At 41.8% G+C, this 20,000-nt stretch overlaps 2 protein-coding genes and 1 pseudogene across 2 annotated transcripts in view; all 3 read right to left on the reverse strand.

The window, feature by feature from the left end:
• LOC137991067 (uncharacterized protein C20orf96-like) overlaps window positions 1–8,758 on the reverse strand; it is a 20,099-nt gene extending 11,341 nt beyond the window's left edge. Inside the window, exon 1 of the mRNA XM_068836197.1 lies at window positions 8,233–8,758. Coding sequence (XP_068692298.1) covers window positions 8,233–8,670 — 438 coding nt within the window. The 5' untranslated portion in view covers window positions 8,671–8,758. The remainder of the gene's footprint in view (window positions 1–8,232) is intronic.
• A 1,061-nt stretch (window positions 8,759–9,819) lies between these two features.
• On the reverse strand, window positions 9,820–12,616 carry LOC137991088 (arylsulfatase I-like). Its single transcript, XM_068836214.1, has one exon. The coding sequence runs from the start codon at window positions 12,553–12,555 to the stop codon at window positions 11,056–11,058; it is 1,500 nt and encodes a 499-aa protein (XP_068692315.1). The 5' UTR covers window positions 12,556–12,616; the 3' UTR covers window positions 9,820–11,055.
• Window positions 12,617–14,029: 1,413 nt separating this feature from the next.
• Window positions 14,030–16,355, reverse strand: LOC137975387 (arylsulfatase I pseudogene; annotated as a pseudogene).
• Window positions 16,356–20,000: the final 3,645 nt, after the last annotated feature.

Genomic DNA, 20,000 nt, shown 5'->3' on the forward strand with positions numbered 1-20,000 from the left:
TCGCTAATTACTTTCCATGCTCAATATTATTGAAAACCGCTAAACAGTATTTGTATTAAACTGTCACTAAAAGATATAGTTTTCAAGTAACTAAGAGAGAAATGTCATTGATCAATTGGGCTGGTATAAAATATACCACATAAAATGCAGTGTTTCAAAGTTTACTCAAGAGATCACTGAGGTAAAAATTGTTGACTTTAGACATGCTCAAACTAAAAAAATTTAATGTTTAACCCATCGACTCCTGAATTGCCTGAGCCCATTAAAGAGAAAAATCACCTGGCATTTGACAGAGTAAATGGGATACCGGTAACCCTGTTAATGTTAATACAGAGACAGGTGAAAATAGGATTATTACATGGTGTTGAATAAAGTTGATAAAGGTCAAATTTAAACCATGAAAAGATAAAATGACTGACTTTTCTGATGTCAGCCCTTCATCAGATTGAACTGAGGGATCGTCGGTTGTGTGAGGTTTATATAGAAAGTGGGAGGACTTGCCAATGGTGGAGAGATCATAATGACAAAAGCACAAATAATATAATAAAATAGTCCAATGAAAAGCCCTCACTGATTATAAGAAACTCTTGATCCAGGTTTTTGCAGCTTTCCAACAACTTAATTTAACAGAGTTAAACAGTCACAGACTGATAAACTCATGACCCTCCTTTCCTTGGTGTGGAGAAAGACCACAAACTGTTGTGTTGAGAGTAAAGTGGTTTGGAAGGTTTTTTTTTCATCATCACACACTAGAAATGATGTTTTGTTGCCCATCCGAACTAGAATTGGAAGGCCACAGGTTCTATGTTCCTGCAAAGAAGTATACAAATTTTATCCCAGGATTCCCAAGTCACAATCGAAATACAAAGAAAACATTATAATATTTTAAGGTGGCTCAAAACGGTATCAACTATTTAGAGGGAATGTGTTATGAGAAAGATTAACTCTACAACACTGTTTCATTTAATGGCAATGCTATGGTACCACATGAAACATAACTTAGACTTTCAGGCAGAATCTCTGCAAACAATGCCTCACAATAATGATAACGATTTTCTATAATTTAATATATTGTTATTCCTTAAGTTCTAGTTAGTTTAAATGTACGACCCCATAAGCGACAACGCTTTAATCACCATCGTGTTGAAATAAAAGCTGTTGTTGTTGTTGAAACACCAATAAGTGCTTAACAAGACACACTCATTAATGTGACATAATAGGTTACCATGGCAAACAGAGAACCATCTAAAAGTGCCCTATATTTTGTGAGTATGCGCTTATATCTCAAAAACAAACTCTGTGACCCCCATTTTTTATTGCTGAAAAGTGATTAGAAGGCTAAGATGAAACTCTCTGCAAAGTTTAAAAAAATTATCTGGAACTTATTCAGAGCCAACTTAATAATTTTCAATTGTGAAGGTGGCTATGAATCTGCTCCAGAGAATTTTTTTAAACTCTGCATAAAGTTTCATCTTAGCATGCTATAATTACCCTTCAGCAATAAAAAAATGGGGTTCACAGAGTTCGTTTTTGAGATATATGCATTTTAAGACAAAATATTGTTGGTATCCGTCCGTCTGCGAGAGACGATGGTACAACATCACTGTCGTTGACAACTGTGCGAGTGGCTGAAGAGGCCAACCCGCAATCTGCAGTCTCTGTTGCACATGGGGGGATGGCGGGGATGGCTGGTTTCTCCCCTCTTTTCTCTTTTGTCTTTTCTGGACTCCTGTTCTCCTCTGCGACTTTCACGCCCTGCCTCACGGCCTGGCGTCAGACTGGGCGGTCATTTGCCTGCTTCTCCCAAGTGTCAATGTCTATGCCACACAGTTTGAGGTCTCTTTTGCAGATGTCTTTGTCTCGGAGAAGAGGGCAGCCAGCTCTTCTTTGCCCTCCGTCAGTTCACCATACAAGATGTCTTTGGGAATGCGGCCAGGTTCCATGCCCTTGACATGGCCAAGCCAGCGCAGGCATTTCTTGCTAAGCATGGCAAACATACAGTTCATGTTGGCTCTTTCATGCACCTCCATGTCTGGCACTCTCTCTTCCCAGTGGATGTGGAGAATGCGCTGCAGGCATCTTTAGTTTCTTCTCCTGCTTCGCGTAGGGGTCCATGACTCACTGCCACAGAGAAGAGTGCTCAGCACACAGGCCTGGTAGACACGCAGTCTGATCTTCTCAGTCAGGCTGGAGTTGTTCCAGACTCTCTTGGTTAGCCTGGCCTCGACTGCTGCTGCTTTGGCAATCCTGTTGTTCACCTCTACCTTGATGTTGAGTGTGCTGTGCACGTCTTCATGGAATGATGTGATGATGGCCAGTAGGTGCGGGGGCATCCTATCTTCCGCAGTAGCTCAAACAGTCCGGTCCGGCTGACAAAGTCAAACGCCTTGGTTAGGTCAATGAAGGCGATGTAGAGGGGCATCTGCTACTCTCGACACTTCTCCTGCAGCTGGAGTAGTGAGAAGATTATATCTACAGTTGACCGGCCAGCTTGGAAGCCGCACTGGGACTCTGGGTAGACGCAGGTTGCTAGGGACTGCAAGTGGGTAAGGGCAACTCAAGCAAACACTTTGCCAACGATGCTGAGGAGCGATATCCCTCGTTTGTTTTTATACAAGGTGACTATGTTGGCATTGTGCATGTCCTGAGGGATGTGGCCTTCTTCCCAGGGCAGAGCAGTTCATGGAGGTTTTTCGAGGAGGATGGGCTTCCCACTCTTCAAAACTTCTGCAGGAATGCCATCGCTGCCAGGTGCCTTGCCGCAGGCGAGGTTGTCTATGGCTTTGTCGAGCTCTTCTGTGGTGGGTGACAAGTCAAGCTCGTCCATGACAGGAAAAACTGAGATGGCATTGAGGGCAGTTTCCGTTACGACATTCTGGGTGGCATACAGCTCGAGGTAATGTTCGACCCAGCGCTCCAGATGTTTGTCTTGGTCTGTGATGGTATCGCCAGACTTGGACTTGAGGGGGGCTGATTTGGAGGGGGTTGGTCTCGTGGCCTTATGCCCATGTACATGCCTCTTGCATCTCCGAAGTCAGCAGCTTGCTGTATGCTGTTGCAGAGGTTCAGCCAGTAGGTGTTCGTGCAGTGGCCGGCAGTCTGCTAAGACTTCTTCCTGAGAGTGCGCTGGGACCTGGAGCAGCCTTGTAGGCCAGAAGGGCCTTCCTCTTCTCCTCAGTCACTGGCTCCATCTCCTCCCAGTGGAGTCCCTGATATCATTTCATCAAGGGCCTCATAGAAAGAGTCTTTCTCTTCTGTTGGTGAACACAGGGTTGGGGTGTACACGCTGATGATGTTTGCAGGGCCTGACTCCGTCGACATGCAAAGTTCGAGGATCCTCTCTGTGCCTGCTTCAGGGGGCTCTACAAAGGCGAGCAGTGTGTTCTTGATAGTGAAGACAACACCATGTAACCATGGCTCCTCTGGTGGCTTCCCCTGCCAAAAGAAGGTGTAGTTGGCCTCTCTCAAGGTGCCACTGTCAGCCAAGCGCGTCTCCTGGAGGCAAGCAATGTCGATGTTGAGATGGGAGAGTTCTCTGTCAATGACGGCGGTATTCCTAGCATCGGCAATTTGTTTTAGATCAGTCAAGAGTCCAGGAAGATGGTCCTCACATTGCAGCTTCCAAAAACAAGACAGAATAAAGACAAAATATAGGTAACCCATTACGTGACATCAATGAGTGCATCTTGTAAAGCATCTATTGGTGTTTCATATGTAACCATAACATTGATGAAAATGTGAAAACGTTTGGTAGATTCAAACCTTTCAAATAGTACAGTTTGTTGAAAGTGTTAAAACTCACCGGTTTATGCCTCCTTAAATGTTAATGTATCGTCATTTCAATTACCAGGGTTAACATAGGTCTGTCATCTTCTTTATAACAATGTCACAAAGACGTTTACTGAAGCAGTTGGCTAGTTTTCTCCCTGTTTTGCCCACATTGTACCGGTATTTGGATCTCTTGACTTAGTGTACAGGTATGTTATAGATGACATTTGTAAAGATACAGACCTGTGCATAATGGGTTTCATATGATAATTCTATTTCTTCTATACTCAACAGAATATCAGTCTTGTTTCTGATTGGTCAATGACGAATGCATAAATAGGTAATTTTTATAGGGTGCAATATGGAAATTGCTACGGAAACACAGTGATAGAGTAATTCCGTTGAGTATATAATAAATAAAAAAATGGTTTGAACTTGCTTGTGCATTTTGTGATTCATGATCACTTGTGATGCTTTGAAAGTTCTTACACCTGGTGCCATTTGCAAACTTTCAAAACATCACCCATCCCCTTAAATAATGAAAAGCACAAGACATTCATGTGATTTCTCATACTTATTAAATGGTGAGGATATCAATAATTTCCATCACCACTGGAATTACAGCGATTTTCGTAATTCTGCGAAATTCATCTTCAAGCGCCAATGGTCAAAAAGCAAACTTCCGATTAGTGGTGGGAATCGGTTGAGATTTTACATTCGATCATCAGAAATAATCAGATTGCCCCAACCGATCGATCATCGATTATAATCGGAAAAATCTACCAATAAGCATTCCACATATTTTTCATCTAAATTGAAGTCAAAGTAGGCCCTTCCTTCACTTGATGAAAACCAAAATATTCCCACACTTTTGACCTGGCATTTCCAGGATAGCGAAAGATCTCCAACTAGTCCATTTTAGCCGCCATGTTGGACTCGACAGCAACATGTAAGGAAGGCATGTCTGAGAGAGGACACTGGGAATTGGGGAGAGATTGGGGAGAGCGAAACAAACATTTTCAAGCCAAAACGAACAATTGTTCATCTTGGATCAGAGGTGACATTATCTTCCTCTGGTGATTTGTAAATACATTTGAGATCTATTTCAAAACTTATTTTGGACGGTGGTGATACTACAAACGCGAAACAGTGAGCTTGTAATTTATGTTTTGGTTCAGTTGTTTACGAAATACAAAGCGGCTTAGCATGGCACATCTTTCAAATAAGCGTGAGGTATTTGAAGTGACAACAACACAGCGAACAGGGTACCGCCAGGTAAACACAGTCAATCTTAGATTATATCTGCTGTTGTGACTTAGAAGTTAGGAGTCCATGAAAAAAGACAACTCACACAAGATATTAAACGAACATTTTTATTGATTTTAATACTTTTATTTGTCCCCAATAAATTTTTAATTTTTCGGCAACAATCGATTATGAAAAAAGCAAAATCGATTGTCGCGTCGCTTGAACTTTTCGATCAACTTTCCATTATGATCGGCCCACCACTACTTCCGACGCCAACCACATTACCCACTAACCAGCATCTTTGGTTCCCACCGTACATTCAAACTCGAAGCTGATGGAAAAGCAATGGAATCTGTACGAATCTTTTTACTGAAGAATAATTTCTAAAAATATATCATAACGGTGTTCAAACTCTGAACTAAACAGTAAATGCACCTCCAATTCACTTTCCGGAGCAGGAGTCTATCTTCCTGGCTTTGTTCAGAAATTTGATAAAGGGGAAGCCAAAATGCAGTTTGGTGCTTAGCACTTGAAGGTAAGATTCCACAGAATTATGAAAATTGCAGTAATAATTATTAAAATGCTTCTTAGGGTTAGTTCTGATGGCTGTACTGCTGATCATAGAGCGTTGCAACAGTTAAGAACAGCTGGCACTTCATGTTCAACAACACCTAGCTTTCCTCCGTTCCTTCACCAATGTTCAATCTTAAGAGGCTGACCTTTTGTCACAATCATTCAGATATGTCCATGATTGACCCTAATTAATTAGATGCAGGCTGATTTCAAAAAGTGTCACGAAGTGTCTCCTTGCTCTTCTTGTCAAATTCAACATCACTCGTGTTTTGGAATACAGACAATTATCATCATAAACTGTCCCCCAAATGCTGCTCTCTGTTGTTTGTCCGTCGATACGACGAGGACCAGCTACACATCTTATGGAGTGGTGAAGGTGAAGATAACGATGATGATAAGGGACCTTATGATGATGCCAGACCACGGTGTAAGGAATCTTTTCCTGCCACTTGATGCCGAGAATCCTCCTGAGACAGGTGGTGTGGAAGTGGTTAAGCTTCCTTGCATGCCGCTGGTAGACTATCCATGTTTCGCAGCCGTAGAGAAGAGTGGTGAGGACTGCAGCTTGCTTTACCTTGATCTTAGTTTCGGCTGTGATGCCTCTCCGATTCCAGACCTTTTTGTAGAGTCTGCCAAAAAAGGCACTCCCTTTAGCAAGTCTGGCGTTTAGCTCATTGTCCATGATTATGGATCTCGAGAGGGTACCGCGGTAGGTGAACTTGTCCAACATGTTCAGTCTCTGTCCATTGATGGTGATGGTGGGCTCTACGTATGGGTTACCCCGGTGCTGGCTGGTGCATGACTTCAGTCTTCTTAGTGCTGATCGTCAGGCCAAAGTTGTTGCAGGCCTCTACGAACTTGTCAATGCTATGCTGCATGTTGGCTTCTGAGGCAGCATTGAGGGCACAGTCATCAGCAAACAAGAAATCATTGATGGTGCTAATTAACCTTCACCTCGGTTTTCGCTTTGAGCCTCCTGAGGTTGAAGAGTGAGCAATCAGTGCGGTATTTGATACCAATGCCCACCACCGAATCCTTGAAAGCATCAGACAGCATTGGGGAGAACATGAGTCTGAAGAGTATTGGAGCCAGGACACATCCCTACTTCACTCCGTTTGTGACAGAAAATGCTGCTGATGTTTCCCCGTTGTCCTGGACATGCGCCAGCATGCAGTCATGAAACTGTCTGACGATGGTGGTGAATTTATCAGGGCATCCGTACTTTTGCATGACTCTCCAAAGGCCATCTCTGCTGACGGAGTCAAAGTCCTTGGTCAGAGCGACAAAGGTGGAGTACAGGTCAGTGTTCTGTTCTTGACATTTTTCTTGGAGCTGTCTGGCAGCGAACACCATGTTGATAGTCCTGCGATCTTTCCGGAAACCACACTGACTTTCTGAGTCTCAGTCATCCTGATCATCCTGAGTCTGGGTCTGTCTGAATCATCACGATCAAGTAGTGTGCGGACATTCCACATGGCTGTTTTCAAGGGTATAATCTTACTTTTCTTTGTTTTTCAACTGCATTGATGGGGTCCCCGCCGACAGCGGTAAGCCAGCCAGGAAAGGTGAGGAGCAGGCAATGTTTAGGGCACCTTTTCTAGCCCCTTCCTCATGCCAGGGAGGTGAGCAGTGCTATCCTGAAGAGGGCTGCTCAGACACTCAGGCGGCTGCCGGACTCCACTTCTGCTCCAGTCAGTGAAGAACGACCCAATGGCCTGAGTTGCCTGTGTGCAGGTCCGTGGCTAGACTGCCAGTGTACCCCACACCTGTTGCTTCATCGCTCCCCTGTCACCACAGGACTTTGGGAGGATAAAGATGAATGAATGATGGAAGATGAAAGATGAGAGATGACTTGCACTTGAACTTGTTTAAAGTGAGGTAGGTTTGCGCAGAGCCAGCCTGACCCAGCCGCAAGACAAGGTCAAGACGGCTGGAGACCCGCCAGGATGCAGGAGCTGCCGGAAGATGACGAGTATGCCATCCAACCACCTTTGGGGCCCCACTCCTGATTTTCTGTCAGGGTTTATCCCCTTAGCCTTTGACTAACCTAGACCGCCCTGCAAGGCAACAGAAGACGCATGGGGGCGGGGTCGTCTGTATCCTGAAAAGACGCTAAGCACCAAACAGGCGCTAACCACAGGCGCTAACCACCTGCCACTGCCACTAAGTAAAGATTGCTGAGTAAAGATGCTGCACTCTAAGTAAAGATTAACTGCTGCATTTACACAAAGCTAAAAATAATGCTAACCTTTACCCTTACTTTGTTGTTGGAAATAGGACACTTTGTGTTGGATATCAAAATTAAGCGTGCATCTAATTAGAGTCAATTCTGGACGTAAGTGCCATAAAGGGAAATCAACATTGAAAGGGAAAGGAGAAAAAGTAATAATAGTAATGACGCCTTGACTAACTTTATTTTAGTGTTTTGAAGCAAGCAACCATGGACAATCTTACAATTTTTAAAGAGGCTCAATTTTGGGTGGTCAAGTTTGAAATTGTACTAAAATTGAGGGGGTTCGAGGATTTGGGAGGGGGGAGGGGGGAATTTTTCCACATGAACGGCAAGTAATGAACGATCGCTCCTTAAATTAAACCCTTCCAGTTGTTCTTTGAGCATTTAAACAGAGCTGTGAATAACTTTACCTTTAGTACTGCCAGGGCATTTTGCCTCTTTTTTTCTTCAACATCATCAATTGGTTGTGGTTTTTTTGTCCATGGATGATTACAAATCGTCGAACAGGCAGTACTAGTTGCAGCAGTAAAAGGTCTAGCGGCAACATCGGTAGATTCTTCTCTTAAAAATCCTAGGCCACTTCCAGTAGACACTGTCGTTCGTCCAGACACCGGGCGACTGGCACTTTTCCTTTTAATTTGTTGTTCCTTGGTTGGCGGCCTTGCCAAAGACGTTGTTCGTTGCCAAGGCTTATAGTCACGAAAATTGACAGCAATTTTCCCTTCTAAAATTCGGAGAAGTGGATCATTTTTGAATTGGTCTTTGGTATTGAGTCTCTGGGCTGCTAGTTTTCCCCATCCACGAGAGCCTGAGAGCATATTTTGCTCAGTTCTTTGATGACTGTTCATTGTTTTGTGAGGCGTATTTAAATTTTATCCTTAAAGTTTGCGGACGATTACATCAAGTTATTCCTAGACCTCTCCGTCGTTTCAACCTCGTTCCCAGGGTTCCTGTATCCCGCAGAAAAGAAGAGAGACCCTGAGACGAGGTTGGGGTTTCTGTTTTCTTCAAGCCTGGGAACGTTTACCATTCGTCAACAAAAACCGAAAATTCCGGTTGGAAACTCAAATGGTACAGCTCATTCCAGCGGAAAGTTTCTGGAAAAGATGGAAATCCTCAGAGGTATTCCTCTTTTCCCGTTCCCACCGAAATGACCGGAAAAAGACTGTACCATTTGTAAACTCCCACTTGACCCGGTGCACTTCGGCCTCTTTTCCCGCCATTCGACGCTGCAGATGCAGCCGTCATTTTGATTTGTTATTGTTTTTTTCTAGCCGCGAGAGTCTCGGGCTTGGCGAAACGCCACACCGGGAAAATCCTGTACCATTACGAGCATTCCATTCCAACCGGATTTTCCGTTCAAATGGTAAACCTCTACTAACTATGAACATAAATTATGCAGACACAATAAGTAAACTTGTTCCAGATTATGTGTCTTGCTCCAGTAAATAGTATCAATGAGTGACACAATAACGTTTTAGTATAATTTGGACATGGATTATCGAAGAGAGAGTGAGATGTAGTGGTCAACTCCAATTTTTAGTGAAAGAATAAGTCCCGAGATACAGAGGAAATCCCAACAACCTACCATTGTACTCACAAAATAACTAGATCAACTACCGTAAACGTATCAATGTGGTCAATTACAAAAGTCACATCCTGTTGGTATTTACAAATATCACACAAGTTGATTTTGCAACAAAATGATGAGTGTCTCAAAAACGAAGACCTTAAGACCCCTATGATCCTAAAACCCTGCAAACTCTAAAACTCGGAAACGAATAAAGTACCCCAAAACCATAAATTTGGCTAACCCTAGGCCTAAAGTTGGTTTTTAGGGCTAGGGTTAGCCAATTGAGGGTTTTGGGATACTTAATTCGTTTCCGAGTTTTAGGGGTCTTACGGTCGTTGTTTTCGAGACACCCCAAAATGATTCTGAGTTTGCACAACTTGCTTGTGTTTATGCTTGTACTGCAAATGTAAACCAGCTCACGATGTTGCATTCTCTTTGGATATGGACCATCAATATAATGAGTGAAATGCATAGATTAAAATTCACATGGTGAGGTATTTATGGAAAACAAATTAAACCTCAGATAATTAAATTTATCAGTAGTCCTCACTGGTATGTACAAACAGACTGAATCAATCAAATTGACGAGGTTTCTCAGGTGGAAAGGTTTGCAAAATTTCTGCTGACAATTAGATAGACTGCGAGCAAGCTCTCCAGGTTACTAACAATACTGACAACTGCAGATTATGATACAAAAAAATGATCAGAAAAGTTTTGTTTGATTTACCACAAAACTATAAGAAACAGTGTGAGAGCACCCAAAAATATACTCAATCAGAAATAATTTTGATTCAGAAGTTCCTAAAAACCACATGAGTACAGAATCTATACATTCATTAATTGCAAGAACAGTGTCTTGTCACTGCAAATCCCATACAAACCTGATCAATACAAATTGTTACAATTGAAAGAATGTGAAATTCAGAATCCAGGGCAGTACTGTAAGTTATAGCCCATAATGATATCTTCTCCAATTCTTAATGGAAGCACCAAGAATAATAACAAAAAGCTGTTAAGCCTTCATCTACTTAGAGTGTTGCTGATGAGGATTTTAGTTTATCAGTCACCTCTAAAGGTGCATTTCAACTATCCAACTGGCATGCTCTGTTCATGCCATGCAAAAAATTGCACGGGCTCTTTTCATACCAGTCAATTTTTATCACCAGATGCTAGTCCCCTTTGTAGCAAAAGTGTTAAACAAAGACTCTGGTCAACCATAACAGAAATTCTATATTGTCAAAACTTGTTTACACTGCGACGCACCTTACCATGGCCACCTGACAGAGTTTTTTAAAACTACTACGCCAATCAGGGTGTGCGAATTTGATTGACAGTTGACAGTCACCCCTCCTTGCAAAGTTTGCACAGTTGTAAGTTGAACACCGTTGCATAGGTTGTTGAGTTGACGTATTTACACACAGTTGTTAAATGTGAAAGTTGCACTGTAATGGAGACATACTGTTTCAGTGAGTGACTAACCCATTGACTCCTGGGGGTTCCTCATTGACGAGTTCTGGGGTGAAAGTGTTAAAGGATGTGTTCTTCAGGAATTAGATAACAAAATTAATGCTTGATGCCAGTGAAAGCATCCTGTTAAAAAATTATCGAAATATGAAAAACATATCGCTGTTTGACAAAACTACATTTTTGTCAAAAATGGCTAATGCACCCAAGGTGTCCAAACATATCCGTAAAGTTCTGGTTTGGACAGAGGATCTGGATCAGGATAACGCACTGGTACAGCAGTGGCATTATATTCTTTCAATTTCTTCATCAAAAGTGACACCATTTCTGGAAAAGCTGATGATAGTTCATTCCTCTCTTCAGGATCTTCACGGATATTGAAAAGGAAGGTACTGTTGATATTGTCAAAAACGTTTACTACTTCAGGCTTATTACGATAGGAACTTTCTGGAGGAGGAACCCAACTCCCATTTCCTGGACAGCCAGTGAGAAGTTTCCAGTCACCTACACGTATGGCAGCTTGTCGGCAGTGTTTGTATTTCCCTGGGGTAGGGTCCCAGTGAGTGTCCATAGGATCAATATTATGCAAAATCTCCTTCCTTGGTGATGGTTTCCCTCTGCTTAATGTGTCCCACACATTGTAACCATCCAAGGGCAATCCAGCCACAGACCCTCCAGCCAGATTCACAATTGTTGGAAACCAATCAGTGACATGGATCATTTCTGAGCTTATCTGTCCACGATTTACCAACAGTTCACTGTACACGAGGCCCACGCCCCTCATTCCACCTTCCCAAAGTGTACCTTTCCAGCCTTTCAAAGGCCAGTTATTTCCTCCAGCATGGATTTGCCCGCCGTTGTCTGTACTGAAAAAGAGCACTGTGTCGTTCCACAAGCCATATTCTTGCAGAGCTTGCGTGATGTTACCAATTCCTTCGTCCATACAAGAAACCATGCCGGCGTAAGTCCGACGAGCCCTATCTTTTATATCTTTGTACTGTTCGGTGTATTGTTCAGGTACTTCCAATGGGCCATGCACTGCTTGGTACGCTACGAATAAAAATAGGGGACGGTCTGCTTCATGAGACGAAATAATCTTCACTGCTTCGTTAGTGAACAAGAAAGTGGAATAATTCCCAGCAGCGTCGCGAGCGATCTCTTCATTTCTTCGCAAGTCGTAACCATCTAATCCGCCGAATCCGCGACCTGGAAATCCATAACCGTTCTTGTGAGTATAATAATCTTCGTTGCCAGTCAAATAACCATAGAAGGAATCGAATCCTCGCTGAGTAGGAATAAACTCGCGTTTGTAGAATCCTATGTGCCACTTTCCAATCATATGAGTACTATATCCACTCTCTTTCAATTTGCTGGCGATCGTGGTTTCATTTTTGGGCAGTGCATTTGCTTGAGATGGCCAGATAATTCCGTGTTGTAAGCCCGTGTGGATCTGATATCTCCCGGAAAACAGCTGGCTTCTTGTTGGGGTGCAAATTGGTTGCACATAATAATTTTCCAGTCGCACTCCAGCGGAAGCCAAACTGTTCAGGTTTGGTGTTTTTATGCGAGGATTGTGGTAACCAACGTCGTTAAAACCGTAATCATCAGCTAAAATAAAAACAATGTGCGGCGGTTTACTGAGAGCCGCACGAAAGCACCAAAAAATAATCACTCCAAGTTTTGCGAAGGCAGCCATCTCAACTTTCTCAGGGCTTCGTCACGCGTTCCTCCCTCACGCAAGGGGAGGAACGCAATGACGAAGCCCCAAGAACGCCTGCGCCAGTGGGCGAGAAGCGAATTCATTTTCCTGGCCGCGCGAGAGTAGGGTGAGCACAAAAAAAATTGCACTGTCTATTCTCGTGGCCAAAACATTAAAAGTCTTCATGTTTCCCCACGGATACGCTTGCTACACAGGCCACTTTTTTTAGGCACGGCTGTGTTGAAAAGTAAGACGGGACACGGGGACAAGGGAGGTGGGGACTTCGGGACATGGGAAGCCTGGGAGGCGGGGACTCGGGGACGTTGATAACTTGGGAACGAGGGAATGCATTTTCGAAGGATAGAATTTCAGAATTGGGAGAAGATCCTAACGTAAAAAGGAAGTTGAATTGCTTATGTAATTTTGCAAAAATCATTTGTATGCTTTTCAAGTACCAGCTAAATACACACCGAAATTCAAAAATTGGATTCTCAAAAAGTAATAGGCCATTTCCGAGTTCATGTCTGCCTCTTCTTCAAAGGGATTTTAAGTGAGAAGCTTTTGTGAGGGTAATTAGCTTTTACATATGAATGAAAACTAATTTTCATAAGGAAACTTCGCTCTTAGACTCGCTTTGAAGAGGTGACAGACACAAACTCAGAAATGGCCTATTGAACCAACTCTCAAGATTATAGGCGTTACTTTGGATCGGGATTTGTTGCAAATATGCTGAAAAAAGCGTATGCTAAGATACCCGCTCTACAGAGGATTAAGAGCCTAGTTCCTTCAGATGTTATGATCTCTCCTTATAACGCCTGGGCATATCTAAAAGCCTTGAAAAATAACATCAAATGTACCAATCACTATGCGTTGAAGTCATTGCTTTTTCTAGCAATGGCTGCTATGGACCGGCAGGTACAAAACACAGGTCACAGGGCACAGGTCACAGGTCACAGGTCATTATTTAACCTATACAGAAAGTATCCTAAACATTCATAAAAGCTAACCTTAGGCCTAATTAGGCCTAAAGAAAAGTTTTTAGGCCTAAGGTTAGCTTTTATGAATGTTTAGGATACTTTCTTTATAGGTAAAACAATGACCTGTGACCTGTGACCTGTGACCTGTGCCCTGCGTTTTGTACCTGCCGGCTATGGACACACTTGAGCAAACACATATTTTACAATCGCTTATTTTATTTTTTGTGTTTTGAATTGGATGGCCCAAATTGTATTTCCCAATTTTCTTACACCTCGGTTAACTACCGGTAAATACAATTTACAAGGTAGTGGCTTAAATGTTGTCCAGCCTCCATACAACAGCCTTGTTATGCACAACTCCTATTAGTACAGGATTTCCCACATGTGGAACCAATTATCGGCTGTTACCAAATCCTCGACCACTCTAATACAACTTCATGCTTGTTTAAAGAATGTTCAGTTCACAGGGTGTCAGTGCATGAACTGCATGTACATAATTTTATCTAATTTTTACTTTGTAATAATTTCTCAAAATTTTCTTAATGTTATGATGTACTTAACAGTTATGTATTCTTACATTCATATCTGCATAATTCATACTCATTATTTCTTTTCCAATTCAAATGGAAGTACAAAGTAAGATGAGAATTACAAAGAGCTGTTGAGTCTTCTACTTAGAGTGTTGCTGATAAGGCTTTTAGTCTATCTGTCATCAGTCACCTCTTAAGATGGATTTACACTATACAACTGGCATGTTCTGTTCATGCCATGCAAAAAATTCCTTGCACTCTTGTCAACAACCGTTTCCCTTTCAGGAGTGACATTTAAGATTTTACAGTGTCTAACACCAGATGATTTTCTACCTCTAGAGGGGGGTACCCTTTAGAAGCCAAAGAGTTAAGAAAAAGACTGGTCTAGCATAACAAAACTTCAATTTTGTCACAGGATTTTGAACATACTTGTTTTAAGAGGCAATGAAAGTTTCAAAACTTGTTTAAAGGATGTGGTCTAAATTCTATTACAAAATTAATGCTTCATGCCATATTGTAAGTACACTGCAATAAATGATCAAAACATGAAAAAAATTATGCTGTTTAACAAAACTATATTCTTGTAAAAAATAGCTAATGCACCCAAGGTGTCCAAACATTTCCATAAAGCTCTGGTTTGGACAGAGGATCTGGATCAGGATAACGCACTGGTACAGCAGTGGCATTATATTTTTTCAATTTCTTCATCAAAAATGACACCATTTCTGGATAAGCTGATGATAGTTCATTTCTCTCTTCAGGATCTACACGGATATTAAAAAGAAAGGTGCTGTTGATACTGTCTAAAAGGTTCACTACTACAGGCTTATTAGGATAGGAACTTTCTGGAGGAGGAACCCAACTCCCATTTCCTGGACAGCCAGTGAGAAGTTTCCAGTCACCTACACGTATGGCAGCTTGTCGGCAGTACTTGTATCCTGAAGGAAAATTCCAGTAAGTGTCTATAGGGTCAATATTATGCAAAATCTCCTTCCTTGGTGATGGTTTCCCTCTGCTTAATGTGTCCCATATATCGTAACCATCCAAGGGCAATCCAGCCACAGACCCTCCGGCCAGATTCACAATTGTCGGAAACCAGTCAGTGACATGGATCATTTCTGAGCTTATCTGCCCACGATTTTCCAACAGTTCACTGTACACGAGGCCCACGCCCCTCATTCCACCTTCCCAAAGTGAACCTTTCCAGCCTCTCAAAGGCCAGTTATTTCCTCCAGCATGGATTTGCCCGCCGTTGTCTGTACTGAAAAAGAGCACTGTGTCGTTCCACAAGCCATATTCTTGCAGAGCTTGCGTGATGTTACCAATTCCTTCGTCCATACAAGAAACCATGCCGGCGTAAGTCCGACGAGCCAAATTTTTTATATCTTTGTACTGTTCGGTGTACTGTTCAGGTACTTCCAATGGGGAATGCACTGCTTGGTACGCTACGAATAAAAATAGGGGACGGTCTGCTTCATGAGACGAAATAATCTTCACTGCTTCGTTAGTGAACAAGAAAGTGGAATAATTCCCAGCAGCGTCGCGAGCGATCTCTTCATTTCTTCGCAAGTCGTAACCATCTAATCTGTCAAATCCGCGACCTGGATATCCAAGACTGTTCTTGTGAGTATAATAATCTTCACCGCCAGTCAAATAACCATAGAAGGAATCGAACCCTCGCTGAGTTGGAATAAACTCGCGTTTGTAGAATCCTATGTGCCACTTTCCAACCATATGAGTACTATATCCACCCTCTTTCAATTTTCTGGCGATCGTGGTTTCATTTTTGGGCAGTGCATTTGCTTGAGATGGCCAGATAATTCCGTGTTGTAAGCCCGTGTGGATCTGATATCTCCCGGAAAACAGCTGGCTTCTTGTTGGGGTGCAAATTGGTTGCACATAATAATTTTCCAGTCGCACTCCAGCGGAAGCCAAACTATTCAGGTTTGGTGTTTTTATGCTAGGATTGTGATAACCAACGTCGTTAAAACCGTAATCATCGGCTAAAATAAAAACAATGTGCGGCGGTTTACTGAGAGCCGCACGAAAGCAGCAAAAAATAATCACTCCAAGTTTTGCGAAAGCAACCATCATAGACTCATGACAATCTCGTGAGTGAACACGCTTGACTGCACTGATATTTACATTCAATACGGTACACTCTAATAAGGGATACATGAGCGTTGTTTACTATTTACAAAAAATTCTGGAAATTTCGGTGAGACCTTTCAAAACTTGTAAATGGAAGACATATTTCCAACGGGAAAACAGGACTACCCAGGACCACCTTTTCAGACGGCATGTACTAAAATCAGGAACACCGGAACACTCGGGAAGTAACCCAAAACCCCCAATTTGGCTAACCCTAGGCCTAGCTAGGTCTTAAGTTGGTTTTTAGGTATAGGGTTAGCCAAATTGAGGGTTTGGGGTTACTTTCGGGGTGTTCCGGTGTTCCTTGTTTTGGTACATGGTACATGCCTTTTCAGACGTACCGCTGCTCCCGGAAACCGTAATCATCAGCTAAAATAAGAACAATGTGCGGGGGTTACTGAGAGCCGCACGAAAGTAGCAAAGAAGAAAAAAAAACTCCAAGTTTTGCGAAGGCAGGCATCTCGATCAACTCTTTCGGGAACGAGAAATTACAACCTCGTGATTGAACGAATGACTGCACTCACAATAATATTGGATACACTCTAATTATAGCCTGCGAACATAGACGTATTTCCGGCTGTCACTGGTTTCGGCGGAACCAGTGACTGAATACACTATATTAAAGGATACATGAAGTTACCAGGTATTCGAATGTTATAAGATGGCAGCTGCTTCACGGGACGGGTAACCCTATTCGAAAGAATGGTTGAATGATGGAACGGAACGGCGGAATTGCGGAATATATGGAATATCCGGAATATTAAAAAAACACGGAATATACGGAATATTCCAAAATGCGGGATGAGAGGAAAGTCTAATTAGGGATACATAAGGTACTTACTCATACGATTCTGATATAATACATGTACATGAAGTTACCCAGGTGTTCGAATGTCATGAAATGGCAGGTGCCTCACGGGTCGGGTGACCCTATTCGAAGGAACGGTAGGATGATGAACGGAACGGTAGAATGCGGAATTGCGGAATATTCAAAAACACGGAAAATATGGAGTAATTTGAAACACGGAATATACGTTTACGGAATATTCTAAAACGCGGGATGAGAGGAAAGTCTTTAAAACAAGGATATAAATGATACATTTTTTCCGGCGAGTAGTCTGGGTGGAATAACATTGGGAGTACGCATTGCTTTACTGAACCTTTATTCACCAATTTATTGTCCTTTAAAGGGGTGTTATCGCGCAAGACGTTTAGCTAGATTAAATGAAATGAAGTTGAAATAATGATAGCCCTAATGAATGAAATAGGCAAAACAATAGTATTGACCGTATTGATCGTAACCTCTACTACCGATCATAACAAAATCTCCTAGGGTAATTGTGTTTGAACGAATTAAATTTTGTAACAAAGACCTTCAAAAAGGCACTGACTTAGCAAATCAGCCCACAAAAGAAACTATAACATGTCGTACATTACGGTTTTAAGTCAATTGAGACTTACCAGCGTCTTTCGCCATTTTTCCTTCTCTGAGTGTGGGAAAGTGCACCTGCGATGTTTCGGCACAAAAACGGAAGCGGGGAAACAGATCGCCCAGCGGTGAATCACTTTGGATAATCCCATTTCTTAACACATTTTTATATCTGTAAAATTATCATCCGAAGTTTTGTTATCCTAGCCAGACTTCTCACGGGCAAAACTGAAATGTATTATTTATATCCTCTTTTAAAAGACTTTCCTCTCATACCACGTTTTAGAATATTTCGTATATTCTTTGTTTCAAAATATTCAATATTTTCCGTGTTTTAGAATATTCCATATTGTTGGTACAAGAACCGTACGCAATAAGACAACTTCGTACGTAGAAATAAGAAATCACATTTCTTTCAAGACTACTTTCAAGATCAAATCGAAGAACAACAAGAGAGTTTAATGTTCAATTCGTTGGGGGTCAAAAATGTGCGACCACGTGATGTAGTCGGATCCAGTTTTCCACACACTCGCCCCCGTTGATTGATGACATCAATCAATCAAAGTTCAGAATTAAGAAAATCTCATGACAAACAAACTTATTACCAACGTACTTGAACACATAGCTTTAGAAAGGTTTCTTAGCTAGAATTTACAACAACTGCTGGGACATCTTCATCCCTCACAACTATAGTAGAACAGCGTTATCCGGTTCAGTATTCAGCTTCACTTCCAAAGGGTAGAGTCTCTGCAGTGGGCGTTTCCATTCTGACGAAGGCAAGTTGCCGGACTTAACTTTCACTACTGCACTTCGAACTTCGCCATCTTGACCAGGAAGTAAGCTTTGAACCCTTCCACCTCGCCACAGTTGTCTTGGGGTCGTGTTCTCATGTATGCACACAACATCTCCCACTTGAACCTTACGCACTGAGCTAACTCTCTTAGAACAGCGATGTAGTCCTGTTCCGGGACTCCCTCTTACCCCGCCCTGAAAATGGGCCTGGAACCCAGGCGGGAAAAGAGAGAGTCCTGTATTACTTGCAGGCGCATGCTCAGAATGAGCCAATCATATTGCAGTAGATGCCAGCCTGGATATGTAAATAAAGGGAACCTTGAAACTCCGACAAAAAATCGTATATGAAAATTACTGTGTGATTTGCAGTGTCAGGAAAGAGAACATCTAAATTATGCCTCGTCGTGACCAAACGAGGAGAAAAAAACCCGATCGCAGTGATGTTGGAAAATTATGCCCAACAAATGTAACGACTGAGAGAAGATCGCAATAAATCAATGCAAAGGCTGAACTAGTAAATAAAGCATAGGATTTCACTAAGCGACAAAACAGCTCGGAGTCAGAATTTCATATTATCTGCAGTACTTTACCTCTAGCAATGAGTTTCCGAAGGAAAGTGCTTTTAAGTAGCAGCAATAAAAGCAAGGTGACACACGCTTTTAAGTAGCATTTTTCATCCTTATTAATTAATATTCACGAACAAATTTTGACCAGAAAAAAAATCGAGACATTTAACGTCCGAATAATCGATGTTTGACTGTGCATATATATGTATAAATTTAATAGAAACATTATTGCTTCATCATTGTATCATTTCATTATTGCTTCATCATTGCACCAGTGCTTTAAAAAAGTATTCTAAGGAAAAATTAATAGTCTGAGTAAATTACTCTACTCTAATTACTCCAAAAAACAAATACCGTGTTTGTCACCGATGTTTGTGTATTATTCCTGATAAAACTGAGAGTATTTACGACATTTTTTACCTGACTTATATTGGGTATCGATACAATTTTGACCCCGATTTTGAAAAAAAATTGGTAGGTCTAAACTCCTAAAACAATCACAGTTTCAATAATTACTGTGCAATTCAAATATATGTTCACTGGATCTGTGCAATTATCACATAACTAGATCGACAGAAGTAATGAACAATAAATAATAAACAATAAACAAGAGTTCCAGCAGGAGATTTATTAGTCTTCGTTGAGCGATTTACATCCACAACCTACAGTGTATTTGTAAGTTTCAAGGAGTCTCGGGAGAGTAATTAAATCAAATTTTATATTTTTCTGCCCCAACATCATGCAGCTGTTCAGTTTGGTTTCAGTCACGAAATTCCATACTTTCGTATGTCATACATTTGATCTTCCACGATTGGGACTCACGATAAGAAGGACTGATTTGCAATTAACATCGGACTCGGATCGAAGAAAATCGCAAACATATTAAAGGAACAACCATGTAGCAAACAGACATGCCAAATCCTGTTGCAGGTTTAACAAAACCATCATTACCGGTAACGACTGCATGAATAGCTTGCAGTTGTTCCGCCTTAGGCAC

This window comes from Montipora foliosa, chromosome 1, assembly GCF_036669935.1.
Source record: "Montipora foliosa isolate CH-2021 chromosome 1, ASM3666993v2, whole genome shotgun sequence".
Taxonomy (NCBI): domain Eukaryota; kingdom Metazoa; phylum Cnidaria; class Anthozoa; order Scleractinia; family Acroporidae; genus Montipora; species Montipora foliosa.

Excerpts from the sequence above, each read along its gene's own strand:
- LOC137991088 (XM_068836214.1), bottom strand. The coding sequence starts at position 12,555 with ATGGCTGCCTTCGCAAAACTTGGAGTGATTATTTTTTGGTGCTTTCGT.